Raw genomic sequence first — 15,493 nt, 5'->3', positions numbered from 1 at the left:
TGATTTTATTCCTTTTTGAAAAAAAAAAAAAAACTGAAAATATTATTCTAAAAACAAATGTCCAATGTCAAATAGTATAATTTCAAATTGAATAAAGATACTTTACTATTTTTAAATACTGAAGAAAAATTAGAAGCTTTCTAGTAGATATTGATTGTCGTTGTTTTAAATATATAAAATATTTATAAATGTTGAAATATTTTATGCCACATATTTAAGAACATATGTATTGTTAAAGACAAATAAAAATCCTAGTAATTCATTGAAATTTGAAAACGAAAGGATGCCTTTTTAAACATGATCAGCCTTTTTGTATTTTATTTAATGGATATAAATTATTTATCTTGCTCTACTACGTTTATTTCAGCTAATAACTTTCTAAATATATATTAGAAATGATATAATAATCTATTTATTCACTTCTGTATCGAAATTTGCTTTTCTAAGCCCTGAATTATTTCCTCTTGATCTAAAATACTCAGATCTTTACCAGGAAGTGACTGCAGCATTTTTCGAATATTTGATATTTGCTGATGAAGATTTGAAATCTGAAAAATACTTAGACTCTGTTATTATTTTAAAAATACTAAAAGATACCTCTTTATTAAATTCTTTGATGTTTTCTTCTTTATTCTTCATAATTTGTAGAATTCGTATAATTTGAGGAATCAAATTTGTGCTTGAGAGATCCATGAATGGCTTTTTGTTCAAAATTTATGATTTATGAAAAAATATACAATTATATATTAAATGGTACAATTCATAGTTTTAGTTATCGAAAGTCTTTAAATTACGAAAAAATTGGTTATGACTAAATTAGCAGAAAAAGGTAGTTTTAAGATTTAAATAAGTACAGATTTATTGTGTTTTAGTTTGTCTTATATGTATTGATGGATGGGGTATCTTTTTTTCAAAAAATTATATTGAATTAAATAAAAATAGGGATTAATCCAGAGAAAAATGATAAAGGAGATGCTATTGCAGCAGCAAAAACACCTACTATGGATTATCTTATGCAGAAATATTGTTGGATGGAGCTTGAAGCCCATGGAAATGCAGTAGGCCTTCTAGAAGGATTAATGGGTTATTATTTTTAATAAATATTCTGTTATTTTTTAATATTTTACCAGGAAACTCTGAAGTGGGTCATTTGAATATAGGAGCAGGCCGTGTTGTATGGCAGGATTCTGTCCGTATTGACTATGTCATGAAAAAAGACTCTTTTATGTCTGTAGAATCTATTCTTGCCTCAATGGAACGTTCCAAGGCAGGAAATGGTCGTTTTCATATTTTAGGGCTGGTATTTTTCCTTAAAAAGTACATACATATATACGAATGATTTTAATATGTTATATAAGGTTTCTGATGGCGGTGTTCATTCTCATATATCTCATCTTTTTCATCTTTTAGAAGTGGCAAAAAAAGTAGGATTAAAAGATGTTTATATTCATTTTTTTAGTGATGGAAGAGATACAAGTCCTGTTTCTTCTATTATTTATATGCAACAACTTTTAAATAAAATAGAGGATCTTGGAATTGGTGAACTTGCTACTGTAATGGGTCGTTATTATGCTATGGATCGAGATAAACGCTGGGAAAGAATAACAATAGCTCTTGAAGCTATTGTTTATGGTAAAGGAGAAGTGGATAGTGATGTTATACGTGTGATTAATGAACGGCATCAAAAAAATGAAACTGATGAATTTCTAAAACCTATTATTGTTAATAAAAAAGGATGTGTTTCAGGTATAATAAGCTAATAAATTAAATTTTCTTATAATATTTAAAGACGGTGATACACTTTTTTTTTTTAATTATAGATCAGACAGAGTTCGGCAAATCACTCAAGTATTAGGTATAGATTCAACGTTGACACCTGTTAAGATTCCGAAAAATCTTAGTATTACAACAATGACACGATACAAAGAAGATTATCCTTTTTCGGTTGCATTTTCTCCTCAAGAAATGACTAATGTCTTAGCTGAATGGTTATCGAAAAAAAATGTATTACAGTCTCATATCGCAGGTATAATCTTTTTTCATTTATTTGTAATTGATTTTTTAGAAACGGAAAAATATGCCCATGTAACATTCTTTTTTAATGGAGGTCTTGAAAGACAATTTCCCGGAGAATATCGTGATATGATTCCATCTCCCAAAGTTTCTACGTATGATAAAGATCCTAAAATGAGTGTTTATGGTGTGGCTGAAAAAGTATCTGAAAGAATTTCTGAAAATAAATATCCGTTTGTGATATGTAACTTAGTAAGTGACTAATATAGTAAATTTTATTAACATATTGAATTTACTAGGCACCTCCTGATATGTAAGTTTTTGTTATTTTTTTATAACTTAATTAATTTTTTAATAGGGTTGGCCATGTAAATTTTAAACTTTTACTTTTTAACATTAATAATATAAAACTAGACTGGTGTTTATGATGCTGCTATTGAAGCGGTTGAGCATACTGATAATGCTATTAGAATTATTTATGATGCATGTAAAAAAGAAGGATATGTATTATTGGTATGTTATTGGAAAGTAATTCCATAATTAAGAATTTAGATTACTGCGGACCATGGGAATGCAGAAGTTATGATTGATAAAAACAATAATCCTTTAACATCACATACATGCAACCATGTTCCTTTTATATTATGTAGTGAAAAGTATACGCTTCAAAAGGAAGTAGTAGGTGCATTATGCGATGTTGCGCCAACAATACTAGCTTTAATGGGGATAGAAATACCTGAAGAAATGTCTGGAGTACCCCGTTTGGTAAAAACAACTCATTTTCATAATAAATAACAAAAAGACAAATATATAAAATACATATTAAATTATAATTACAACAAAAATATAAAAATATTATTTACTCGAAATATCGGGCCAATTCTCCGCTATTTTTAAGTGCTTCTATATCTGAGTTTCCTCCAATATGTTCCTTGTTAATAAAAATATTTGGCACCGTTCTTTGGCCAGTTTTTTCAAATAAGTATTGTTGAATATTACTTCCCTGTGCTATCAACAATGATTTAATAACATTTCTAAAATACTTCCATGCAAAATATTACCTATTACATCTAATTCCAAAACAGTATAGTCAATATGTGAATTTTGAAGTAATTCTTTTGTCCTATCACAATAAGGACTTAATAAAAAACTTTAGAATAGTGCTATTAATTTGTAAAATTAGTTTACCAATAAGATTTGCTAAAAACAACAACTTTATTAGCAGAGATTATACTTTCTACCTATTTTAGAGGTTAATTCTTGCTTTTTGCAAAAAAAGAAAAATCACATAATTCATAATATCTTCAGTCATTTTCTATAAATTTAATATAATATTAACCTAAAAGTAGGTAAGATCATTTTTAACACTGAATGATAAAAACTACTATGTATTTCGTTTTAAAAGTTTTTTATATTTTGGAGTATGATCTCTGAAAGCGGGTGCGATCTTTGTCAAACGTTAAAAAAAGTATATTTGGAAGGAAAACTGAAATGGGGCACGAAGTCCCAGAAGAAATAGAAAAAAAATATCTTCCAACGTCTTCTGATATCTCTGTTTCTAAAGATATGGTTTTGAATGAGGAAAAACCAGTAGAAAGTCATGATTTTTCAAAAATACATTTAAAAGTTAATAATGAAAATATAAATCAAGAAGATAATAAAACAAGTGAAAATGATATTAAGGAAGGTTGTATGAATAATTCTACTACGGAAAAGCCCAAAAATGGAGAAATTGATGGATCTTTGGGTGAAAAAGTTACAGCAGAATCAGGATCTTCGAGTAATTCATTCTCATTAAAAACACATAAAAGAAAACGCTTATCACATGATCGTGTTGGTCAGTTAGAAGATCAAATTGCTTTTGATGAAAGGGACTCTTCTTCTTGGCTAAAACTGATTAAGGAATATCAAAATAGAAACAAAATTGATCAAGCAAGAAATACGTATGAGCGTTTTTTGAAAGTTTTTCCTACTGCAGTATGTTATTAATATGCTTATTATTTTGAATCATTTTATTAAAACTTGTAGGCTCAGCAATGGATTGATTATGCTGATATGGAGTTAACAAATAATGAATTCATTCGTGTGGAAACTATTTTTTCTAGATGTTTAAGGTCTGTTTTAAGCGTTGATCTATGGAAGTTTTATTTAGATTATATTCGTCGTGTCAACAATGTTTCAACTGGTGGTTCTCAAGCTCGATTAGTTATATCTCAGGCCTATGAATTTGTTTTAGCACATGTTGGAATTGATAAAGATTGTGGATCTATATGGTCAGATTATATCAATTTTGTAAAAACAGCAGAGGTAAGTTTAAGGGATATATTCAATTATCTTTTTTATCTTTATTTATAGTTTTTTTGTTTGTAATTTATTAAATAATTATTATATTTTCTTTTCGCTCTATACTTACTATTTTTTTAATATAGAGGAATTCTACATGGGAAGAACAACAAAGAATAGATCATATTCGTCGTATTTATCATCGAGCTATATCTGCACCAATTGCAAATATTGAGACCTTATGGCGAGAGTACGATACTTTTGAAAATAATGTTAATAGGTCTACTGTAAATCCTCTTTATTTCTTTAATTGATTGAGAATTAATTTTTTTTCTTTTTAGGCTAGGAAATTTCTTTCAGAAAAAAGTTCAACTTATATGTTAGCACGAACTGCATGGAAAGATATGTCTACAATGACTGTTGGATTTCGGGCTACTACTATTCCAAAAGTTCCCATTTGGACAGAGAAAAATGTTGAAGAAGTATCTATACATTTTTTATTTATAAATATACTTAATTTTCTTTAGGTTGAACAATGGAAAAAATGGATTGAATGGGAAATATCGAATCCTTTAGATCTTAAATTGAAGCAAGCCGTTTCTGCACGAGTGAAATATGCATATAAACAGGCTATGATTACTTTAAGATTTTTTCCTGAAATTTGGTACTATAACATTAATTATTGTGTTAGTTTTAAATTTTAATAATGGTAGGTTTTCTGCAGCGGAATATTGGCTGTCTTTAAATGAGGAAAAAGAAGCTATAGAAATAATGAAAAATGGAATGATTGCAAATTCTACTAGGTTCGTTAATGTATTTTTTACTATTATTAATATTTTAGTTGTTTACTTCATTTCCAATATGCTGACTTTTTAGAACAAAATAAACGATTTCAAGAGATGAGGACAGTTTATGAAACACTTATTGGAAACCTTTCAAAGGAATCTAAAAGAATTTCACAGTGTGTAGAAAATCGGCTATATGAAGTTTCTAAATATTTAGAATATGTAAAATCCCAAGATCCTGTTGAAGAAGGTGAAATACAAAAGTTATCTCCAAAAAAGGAACTACAAAATATTGAAAAACAAGGGATAGAAGAATTAAATAAATTATCAAAGAATACATCTGTTGTATGGAGTGTTTTTATGAGAGCAGTTAGAAGAGCAGAAGGCATAAAAGCAGCAAGACAAGTTTTCGGAAAAGCTAGAAAAGCGCCTAATCAAACCTATCATATTTATGTAGCTTCCGGTTTGTATAAATATTTTGAATTATTGAGATATATAATAAGAAATAGCGTTGATGGAATATCATTGCAGTAAAGATTCTACAATAGCCAGTAAAATTTTTGATTTAGGACTTAAAAGTTTTGGAAATGATCCAGATTATGTGTTGCATTATTTAACATTTTTAATAAATACTAATGATGATACGAGTATATAGTTTATTTATAGAGAAGTTTATAGCTTATTTTTATAGATGCAAGAGCTTTATATGAGAAAACAATTACCCATCTTGATTCATTGGCTGTTAAGCAATTACATGAAAAATTATATATCTATGAATCTATATATGGCGATCTTTCAACAACTATAAAATTACACTCAAGGATGGCTGAGCTTTATCCTAATGGTGCGTGAATTTTAAAATTCATAAAGTTAAAATGTAGCTTATAATCTAATAGATTCTTCTATATTAAGGTTTTCTAAAAGATTTAAGTTTTATAATTTAGACATAATTCTGGAAAAAGATTTAGGAGTGGAATTCAATTCTCCTCTTTTATTAGAATCTACATGGATGCATAATAATACTTTTCAGTTAAATGTTGACTTTAGAAAAAAAAATTTAAGTACTTCTTTATTAACAACTAACGACAAATCCTTTAATCTTCCTGAACCTATTTTATATTTTTTAAGTATTCTTCCTCCTGCTTCTTTATATACTGGTAATTTATCAATTTTTATTAATTATATTTAACAATATTTTTAGGGGCTACTTTCAAGATTGATGAGCTTATGAAATTGATTTCTGATGTGGATGTTTCTTCATTTTTTAAAAAAAAAAGTAACTGTATTAAATAAACATAAAAATTCTGATGATGATTCTAAACATTAATAATAAAAATTATGTTTATTTTTAGGTTTATGTCAATTATATAACATTTGGAATGATAAAATTCCTTAAAAATGAATTATGGAAATATTATAAATCAGTATTTTAATACTGAGGCATTTTATCATATAATTTATTATGTTTTTTAAATCTGTTCCATTTATCATAAAAAATTCATAACTATGATATTTAAAATTAGCTATTTTCTCTAAAACTTTTTGATGTAAGACAACGAAGTTAATATCTATTAACAAAAACTTTTAATGAAAATCAAATTTTCATTCATCTTGAAGATAATTTATATCTAGTTTATATAAATTTTCGTATTTTTTTCCAAAACTATAGAATTAATAATAGTTAATAAAATAAATATTATGTTAAAGTTGGTAAATTTATTATAACTCTAGATCAATTTTTAATTATTTTAACATAAAAACCAATTTTATGTCTTCATTTTAATCATTTTTAAGGTTATTGCAAGATATTTGAAATAAAAAAACTTTCTTTAAATTATTTTAAACTTTTAATTCACAGTATTCTCTATTTATTTCACAAACTCAATCTTAAATATTAAGAATATTGTTTTTTTTGAGTTTTTTATTAATAAAATTTTTTAAGTGATTAAAGTTGTTGGTCGACTAATTTTGATAAAAACTGGAGCGTCAACTGTTATGCCACTTATGCTCAGTGTCTCAAGGAAAATATAAATGTCCTATCTGCTTAATACCATAGTACAACTTTTATATAACTAAAATATTTGCTAATAGTTTTCAACAGTTGTTCTGTTGCTTGTTATCAAAAACATAAAGAAATAAACAATTCTTCAGAAGATATTGAAGCAACTGTTAAATGCCATACTCGTAAAAATGAAGAGTTAAAAAAGAAAATAGATGGAATAGATGAACCTATTCAAAATATAACATGCTATAAACCTCTTTGTCAAACAGTAGTTGAAAAAATTAGTAAAAAACCCAATATATTAAAATATTTAATAAGGATAAAGAAACAGATGAAATATTACAAAAAATGGTCACTGAATCTAAACCTTTAAAAAATCTTCTTCTGAAGATATATGAAAAAATTCCATTAAATAATGATACGTCTTTTCTTGTACCGAAATTTCTTTTGGATGAAATTTCTAAATTACGGAGTCAAGAATCTAATGATTTATTTTTATCTTTTGTACAGCGGATACTGGATCTTTCTGAGGAAAAAGTAGTTTATTAACATTATAAAAGGATTTTATTATTTCTTATAAGGATTTATAATATTTTAATTCTTTCATAATTGCTTTTATATTTCATTTTAACATATATATTTCTTCTAAATATTATTATAATTTATCTTTAAGCAATTTTATATATATTAATTATATTTTCAGTGTTTTTTAGAACTTATTTCTATAAATTGTAGATATGTGAAGAAAAATTATAGAGAAAAGTGAGTGTTTTTAGGATAATGGTTATTTTTTAATTAAAATTTTTTTGTTTTTTTATTATATTTTTATCTTTTAAATATATTTTTTGGAATTTGTTAATATTTTTTAAATGTTTATTTAAAAGATATAAAAAATTTAAAATTTAATTATAAAATTTTATAAAATTGAATACTTAAAACATTCATTAAAATTCTTATTGTGAATTGTTCTTGTTTTTAATTATAATATATTTTTTTATTGAATAAAAATGTTTAATTATAAATTTGTTTTAATATTAAAAAAACAAATATATTAATATATTAATTTTTAAAATTATATTTATTGATATAAAATATCCTGTTAATAGATGTTTAAAAAAATATATGAAATATATTAGTTTAGTAAAATAAATGAAATTTAACATAAAAAATATACGAATATGTATTTTAAATAAATATTTATGAATTATTTATTCTATTAAAAATTATCTATAAATTGATATTTTTTGAAACTAATAAAATATTTATAATTAATATTACAAGATTTTTAATAAATTTACTCTTATAAAGATAATATAATATTTTATATTAAAAATACAAAATATTCTATATAGTTGATAATATTTTCAAATATTTTTGAACTAAAATAATTTTAATAGATGATATAAACAAGGAACATTATTCAACAAAATTTCCATTTAAAGAATTTTTTAATAAAAAATATATATACTTAAATTATTGAAAAACTATTCATTATGATCTTTAATAGGCATACATAAAATTATTTTGGTCATTATCCATATTGGCCACCATAATAACCATAAAACAGTAGGTGTCCAAAGATACCATACTTTCCAACCAAAAGCAAATAAATGCATAAGATCCTTAACTTCTTTATTTTTATAGTAAGAAAACAAAAAAATCCAATTAAGAGGATTAATCAATTCCAAAACAATGGAGATAAGTATTTGTTGAAATTTAGTTTTTGCTGGTCGAACAAAAGATAAAAAAAATGTTACAATACCAATAAATAACGATAAAGAAAAATTAACAATAGCTAAAGTAGATAATTCTACACCTAGAATTGCTTGAGAAAAAACTTTATTAAGTCTATAGTTATAGAAAAATGACATATTTTGGCTTTTAATAATTTTCTTAAGAATTTTTTGTATAAGAATTGAAATTATATGTTGAAGAATTTGTAAAAATAGTAAAAACATTAAATATGCCTATAATTATATAAATAAATCACTTTTATAGTAACATAATCACCTTCTTGTCTTTGAATAATCCTTTATAATTAACTGAATTATATAAAATTTTTAAAAAAATATAAGCAATAATATGAATAACAATAACCGTAGAAATTGAGAGTATAAATTGTTTTTTAAAATATAATTCTGAATCCATTCCCGTATATTTTAATTTATTTTTTTTCTCTTTAGAACTATATAGTTTTTCTTTACTTGAAGACAAATTTTTATAAAAATTTGAAAATGTAGAAAGCCATATACTGAAAGCATCAATGGTAAAACTACTAGCAATGAGTATTGCAGAAGGTAAATATGTTGCAATAGAAACAAATCTTTTTTCTGATAACATCAAATAAAAGAAAAAAGACTGGTGTAAGTGTTCAAGTAAATTATTTAGACTGCGAAATAATGATTCAATAATTTTACCTAATAATATATCATCGTATTCACTATTTTTTTTAGAATGCACTTTTAAAGTAATTGCATCAATTTTATATGGTATGAAACAACTCTGTGTTCCTGATAAAACTCCAAAACATTGACTAATCATTCCATTAATCATAGTTAATAATTTTCGAAAATAAGAGTTTTTTCCTTGAAGAACATTCTGCATTTTTATTTTTATCCCTGATTTAGATTGAATAATATGATTTACAGTATTTAAAAGGTCCAAATTTGACAATTGTCCATTTATTCCATCATACAATAATTCTATAGTATCAAATTCTCTAAATTCCGAAACAAAATCAATATCTACGACAGCTTGTATTTCTCCTCCTTTCATGATTAAACGTGAAACACCTTCTTCATAATCAATTTTATGATATGCATCTACCCAAACCTGAACTCCAACTTCTTTTTCTTCTGGAATAAGAAAAATAATATCTTTTGACCATAATGACCATCCTATTATTAATTAAGATATTTTTTACAAAAAATGACCCTCAGATACGTTTAAAGTATCGCGCTAGAGCGAGAACTAGTGATACACCACCCTTATTCACTGGATTTTTGGTTAAAAATAAACATGTAAATTATATATAACTACATTCTCCATTCATATTTTTCCAAGCAGCACTTAAAACAAGAGCTTCTGTACCATCACTCCTAGGGGTATCAAAAATAGCATAGAAATTCGTGCCAGAATGATTCTTTCCCTTAAATTGAATTTTATAATCTTGTATTGCTGTTCTTAAACCAAGTTTTCTAAAAATATCATGTAATGAATCAAATCTTCTAAAATTCTTAGAATTTTGTATATATATAAAACATAATTTCGTACACATTTTTACTTTGTTGATTTATAAATTCAATCTCATCCCGATAAGCTTCAAGAACATTGCTATCACTGCCTCCAAAATACATATTCACTGAGCCTGGAAGAATAGCATTTTCAGAGATATAAACCTTACGGTTAAAATAATCAAACGGGAGAAGAAATATCCATATAATAGCCACTATAAAACATAATAATCTGCAAATAATTAACTTTATTTTCTTTATCACATATTATTTTACCGCACAAAAAAGAAAAAATGATCCAATTTAATCATTATTTAGGTGAATATAAGAAGCAAAAGATTATTTCCCATTTTTAAGCCAAAGTAAAGTAAAATATGAAATTTTAATTGTTTAAAGAAATTGCTGTCGTTCTGCTAACGTTCACTTCAGCGTAAAAGAAATATATGATAAATTGAAAAAAAGTGGAAAAAGTAGTATTGAGATTTTAGATTTCTCTATATAGTAAAAAGAAAGTATATAAAATACTATTGTGAAGTTTTGTATTTTTTTATGTTTTTGAATGAAAGATATTTTTAAAGTCGTTTATATATTAATGAATTACTTATAAAATATTATTTAATTAAAGAAAAAAAACAAAATACCATATAAAATTTCAGAAATTTTGGTTATATTAGTAAATATAAAGTATTAATAAGACATTTTTACATATTTAATAAAAAACAATCAATCATGTTGGTTTTAGATAATATATTATATATACTGCTTTAAAATTATTTAAACATATTAAAAAAAATAAAAATAGTAAACTTTAAAACAACAAGCCTTGATTCAACATCTAAATACAATGTTCTCGTATTACAATATTCAATAATCCTGATAGATACAATTAAATCAAAAATACATTTTTATAAAAACCAATATATTTTATATAGATTAAGTTGTCCTCTGAAACTGATATAAAACAATTGACATAAAACATTACATTAATCTAAATTATATATTCCATAACAACTTTAAGTAAAAAAAAAATCATAGTTTTTCTATTAATTTTTAAAAATACTTTTATTCTTTTTTTATTTCAATTGTTCTTTGTTCATTTCATTTAGCTTTTTGTAAAAATTATCTTTCTGAATATCTGCAACTCTTTTTTTTTCAAAATATTCTATCTGCTTTCTTATTAAAATTACAAACAAGATTTAACAACTTACCCAGCTTTTTGCACAACTATTCTTAAAAGTTTTTTCTTCTAATAAGCATGTTAATCGAATCTTTTCACTCTGTGTTAAAGGATTAATAATAGAATTCTTATCTAAGCAATGAAAAAAAATGTCTCTAGCTTCCCAACAATGTTGTCTTTCAGATTTTGTTGGAGGCTTTTCTGAAATAGAAATCATTCCGAGAAATATATTTCAATAAAATAATCAAAAACAAGTAAAATGAAAAGAATTAAACATTTCTTTTATTATTATTTGCATTAAGTTATGGAAAACTAAAACGTTATAAAAGTAGTAATAAAACTATACTCGAAAAAAAACTATGAACCAATGTTACAATGAATATAAAAACATTAAAAAAAATTCATAAGTATTAGTGTTTCAAAACTAACTTATCGAAGTCATCAATCTTTTTTTTTTGAGAAGCCATATAATTCAAAGCGGAACCTGCTTTGAACCATTCTATTTGTTGATTATTGAATGTTCTTAAAACAGTTATAAGCTAAAATTAAAAACAAATGAAAACTTACGAATTCAATACGGCTTCCCAAACTTGACCATTTTTAGGATGAATACGAAGGGTTAAATTTTTGCCTTCGGCAAAATCAGTCAAACCAATTATATCTACTCTATCATCAGAAGAAATCTTATCATAATCCGATTCGCAAGCAAATGTTAAAGGAAGCATCCCTTGTTTCTTTAAGTTAGTTTCATGGATGCGAGCAAACGACTTAGCAATAATTGCACACCCCCCTAAATGTCGTGGTTCTAAAGCAGCATGCTCACGACTCGAACCTTCACCAAGATTCGAATCACCAATAACTACCCATTTTATACCCTTTGCTTTATAGGCACGTGCTACGTCAGGAACTTTTTCATATTTCCCGGACAATTGATTCTTTACTTTATTCACTTCTCCATTTTCTGCATTAATAGCACCAATATACATGTTGTTCGAAATATTATCAAGGTGACCACGGTATTTAAGCCAAGGACCTGCCATGCTAATATGATCCGTTGTAGTTTTTCCTTTACATTTTATTAAAATGGGCATATTAAGAGGATCTTTCCCGTCCCATTTTTCGAATGGCTTTAACAACTGCAACCTTTCACTACACGGATCAACATTCACATTAATGGAAGAGCGATCTTCGGGTGGTGCTTGATAAGCATTTTCCCCTGGATCATATCCCCTTGATGGCAATTCATCCCCATTAGGCGGCGATAACTTAAATTCTTTCCCATCGGCGCCCGTTAACGTGTCCGTTATCGGATTAAATGACAAATCTCCAGCAAACACCATAGCCGTTACAATATCGGGTGAAGAAATAAATGCATGGGTTGATGTATTCGCATCATTTCGTCCAGCAAAATTTCTATTATAACTCGTGATAATAGAATTTTTTTGGCCTTTCTCAACATCTCTTCTATCCCACTAATCATATTAATTCTATATCACATTCGTTTTTTACACCCAACAAACCTGTCCGATACATGGTCCACACGCATTAGCCAATACAATACCACCAACATCTTCCAAAACTTTCAATTGACCATCTCTAAGAATCGTTGCTCGAATCTGTTCACTTCCAGGTGTGATTGTAAATTTACTTTTCACCGTTAAACCATGTTCATACGCATTCTTCGCTATTGATGCCGATCGGCTCATATCTTCATAACTCGAGTTTGTACACGACCCAATAAGCCCTACTTTCAGCTCTTTCGGCCAATTATTCTCCTTAATTGCCTCTTTAAATTTGGAAATCGGTGTTGAAAGATCCGGTGTAAAAGGCCCATTAATATGTGGTTCAAGTTCCGATAAATTAATTTCAACAATTTTATCATATTCACTACCCTCATCTGCCGATAAAATGTGCTGATAACGTTTTGCATATTCTGCTATATATGACCTCTTCGTTGCATTCAAATATTGAGCCATTCTTTGTGTATATGGAAATAACGATGTCGTTGCTCCAATCTCCGCTCCCATATTACATATCGTACCCATACCCGTACACGATAACGATTCTACTCCTGGTCCAAAATACTCAATAATTGCACCGGTTCCTCCTTTCACTGTAAAAATACCCGCTACCTTAAGAATGACATCTTTATACATAATTTAGCCCTTTTCCCCTATAAAAATACCATTTATTACCTTTTGGTGATGTCCATCCGCTTAATTTCCCCGTTAACCGTACTCCATATACCTTTGGGCATTTAAGCTCCCATGGAATATCAATCATTACATCTACTGCATCTGCTCCTCCAACCCCAATAGCTGCCATCCCAAGTCCCCCTGCATTTGGTGTATGAGAATCTGTTCCTATCATGAGTCCTCCCGGGCTATATGCATAGTTAACACTCTGTTATATGTATAATTTTGAGTAAAAGGCGCATACAATGCATAATTTTCCAAGATAATCTGGTGAATAATCCCTGATCCCGGCCGCCAAAAACCAATATTGTATTTTGCACATGCTGCTGATAAAAACTCATAAACCTGCGCATATATAAACTTCTGACCCTATATATGCGCATATATTCCGGCAAAGTGCCGCTATACCTCTTTATTAATATCCCGTGCACGCATAAGGTCTTTAACTCCATCAATCTGTGCTTCAATCAAGTGGTCACAGTGCACCGTCGTTGGAACTGCTACATCTGGGATTCCTGAGCTCATAAACTGCAAAATCGTCATTTGTGCTGTTGCATCTTGGCATGCTACACGGTCTGGCCGTAGCCGTAGATATGTCTTTCCCCGTTCAATGGCTTGTTCATATGGATCATCTAAATGCCCATATACTACTTTTTCCGCATATGTGAGCGGCCGTTTTAATCTTTTTCTTACAATCTCAATGTTTTCCTCTATCCGAGAATAACGGATAAACCGTTCCTAAAAATAGGTTAAATATGTATATTTGTAGTCTTACTTACTGGTTCCCAATTGCTGATTTGCACTTTCTCCAGCAGTGCGGATGCAGTTGCCCATCGTCTGCCATGGAGAAGCGCTCTGCTCATTTTTCTTCGGAGACAGCGAGCGAAAGTTCAGCAGCGAAGGACGCTGAGTGTGGAATATGTAGCAATAAAGCAAATGTAAATAGTGTCTAAATAAAGAGTGGCTGAGTAATAAGCTATGTATTTTGTGTGTATTTTGTGTGTATTTAGTGTATGTTTAGTGTGTATTTAATGTATATATATATGCTGCATATACAATGCATATATCAGTATACTATGTCTAGAATATATATACATAATGTATGCTGTATACACTATATGTATTGTCTATACATACTGACTGTAGATACAGAGTATACTGTGCTATATATACTATACATATTATACTATATACGTTGTCACTAGTATACATACTGTGTTGCAAGTGTGTGCTTATGTATACTACATGCAGAATTGCTACGGCTCAGTGCATATAGTATAGATAACAAGCATATACATCATACACAGCATATATTGTGTCTAATGTATATATAATGTGTATAACATATATAGCATATGCAGCGTATACACTGTACATACACTGCATACAGCATACACAGAATACGTAGTATATATACTGCATACACATACACTGTGCACTTTTTGCTGTATATACAGTGCACTCTAGTGCATACAAAGGCATAGAGGACATATAGAGTACATATACTGTATACATGGTGTATGCATAGTGCATATACTTGCAACACATAGACATAGCATACTGCATACGCTATATATACTGTTATATATACTGCTATGTATACTATATATACAATAGTATATACTATTGTATATATAGTATATATTGATATATATTATATATAGCAGTATATATGACGCATATACTCACTTTATAGAACACATGCAATAGGTATACAGTACATACAGAGTATATGCAGTGCATATAAAACACTTTGCATCATTTGCTTATACACGGTGTATACCATATATACGCGTACTCCGCCT

At 27.5% G+C, this 15,493-nt stretch overlaps 8 protein-coding genes across 8 annotated transcripts; 3 read left to right on the top strand and 5 right to left on the bottom strand.

Annotated features, from left to right (window-relative positions):
• Positions 1–335: 335 nt before the first annotated feature.
• Positions 336–693, bottom strand: T551_03219 (uncharacterized protein; the record flags this gene model as incomplete). Its single annotated transcript, XM_018375482.1, has 3 exons — positions 336–378; positions 421–548; positions 598–693. 3 exons carry the CDS (start codon positions 691–693, stop codon positions 336–338), a joined length of 267 nt encoding a protein of 88 aa, XP_018228381.1.
• A 114-nt stretch (positions 694–807) lies between these two features.
• T551_03218 (2,3-bisphosphoglycerate-independent phosphoglycerate mutase) lies at positions 808–2,808 on the top strand (the record flags this gene model as incomplete). Its single annotated transcript, XM_018375481.1, has 11 exons — positions 808–829; positions 873–899; positions 943–1,083; positions 1,131–1,300; positions 1,359–1,746; positions 1,790–2,026; positions 2,066–2,265; positions 2,313–2,326; positions 2,372–2,381; positions 2,428–2,526; positions 2,566–2,808. The coding sequence occupies 11 exons, from the start codon at positions 808–810 to the stop codon at positions 2,806–2,808; spliced, it is 1,551 nt and encodes a 516-aa protein (XP_018228380.1).
• A 64-nt stretch (positions 2,809–2,872) lies between these two features.
• T551_03217 (glutaredoxin) lies at positions 2,873–3,325 on the bottom strand (the record flags this gene model as incomplete). Its single annotated transcript, XM_018375480.1, has 4 exons — positions 2,873–3,021; positions 3,075–3,151; positions 3,202–3,254; positions 3,302–3,325. 4 exons carry the CDS (start codon positions 3,323–3,325, stop codon positions 2,873–2,875), a joined length of 303 nt encoding a protein of 100 aa, XP_018228379.1.
• A 179-nt stretch (positions 3,326–3,504) lies between these two features.
• Positions 3,505–6,631, top strand: T551_03216 (cleavage polyadenylation factor subunit RNA14; the record flags this gene model as incomplete). The annotated part of the gene is made up of 11 exons (XM_018375479.1): positions 3,505–3,990; positions 4,042–4,320; positions 4,443–4,583; positions 4,638–4,778; positions 4,824–4,960; positions 5,010–5,099; positions 5,138–5,544; positions 5,591–5,728; positions 5,773–5,925; positions 5,978–6,238; positions 6,283–6,631. 11 exons carry the CDS (start codon positions 3,505–3,507, stop codon positions 6,372–6,374), a joined length of 2,325 nt encoding a protein of 774 aa, XP_018228378.1. The 3' UTR covers positions 6,375–6,631.
• A 471-nt stretch (positions 6,632–7,102) lies between these two features.
• T551_03215 (uncharacterized protein) lies at positions 7,103–7,632 on the top strand (the record flags this gene model as incomplete). The annotated part of the gene is made up of 3 exons (XM_018375478.1): positions 7,103–7,136; positions 7,183–7,367; positions 7,409–7,632. The coding sequence occupies exon 3, from the start codon at positions 7,432–7,434 to the stop codon at positions 7,630–7,632; it is 201 nt and encodes a 66-aa protein (XP_018228377.1). The 5' UTR covers positions 7,103–7,136; positions 7,183–7,367; positions 7,409–7,431.
• A 935-nt stretch (positions 7,633–8,567) lies between these two features.
• On the bottom strand, positions 8,568–10,627 carry T551_03214 (GPI-anchor transamidase subunit GAA1; the record flags this gene model as incomplete). Its single annotated transcript, XM_018375477.1, has 6 exons — positions 8,568–9,050; positions 9,094–9,980; positions 10,027–10,077; positions 10,123–10,310; positions 10,357–10,548; positions 10,593–10,627. The coding sequence occupies 6 exons, from the start codon at positions 10,625–10,627 to the stop codon at positions 8,568–8,570; spliced, it is 1,836 nt and encodes a 611-aa protein (XP_018228376.1).
• Positions 10,628–11,389: 762 nt separating this feature from the next.
• Positions 11,390–11,710, bottom strand: T551_03213 (uncharacterized protein; the record flags this gene model as incomplete). The annotated part of the gene is made up of 2 exons (XM_018375476.1): positions 11,390–11,482; positions 11,525–11,710. The coding sequence occupies 2 exons, from the start codon at positions 11,708–11,710 to the stop codon at positions 11,390–11,392; spliced, it is 279 nt and encodes a 92-aa protein (XP_018228375.1).
• A 193-nt stretch (positions 11,711–11,903) lies between these two features.
• On the bottom strand, positions 11,904–14,551 carry T551_03212 (aconitate hydratase, mitochondrial; the record flags this gene model as incomplete). The annotated part of the gene is made up of 7 exons (XM_018375475.1): positions 11,904–12,015; positions 12,061–12,965; positions 13,014–13,639; positions 13,689–13,876; positions 13,933–14,057; positions 14,097–14,426; positions 14,468–14,551. The coding sequence occupies 7 exons, from the start codon at positions 14,549–14,551 to the stop codon at positions 11,904–11,906; spliced, it is 2,370 nt and encodes a 789-aa protein (XP_018228374.1).
• Between the last annotated feature and the right edge of the window lie 942 nt (positions 14,552–15,493).

Source organism: Pneumocystis jirovecii, assembly GCF_001477535.1.
Source record: "Pneumocystis jirovecii RU7 chromosome Unknown supercont1.15, whole genome shotgun sequence".
Lineage (NCBI taxonomy): Eukaryota > Fungi > Ascomycota > Pneumocystomycetes > Pneumocystales > Pneumocystaceae > Pneumocystis > Pneumocystis jirovecii.
Note: the sequence above shows the minus strand (reverse complement) of the source record. Positions and strands in the feature narration are given on the sequence as shown.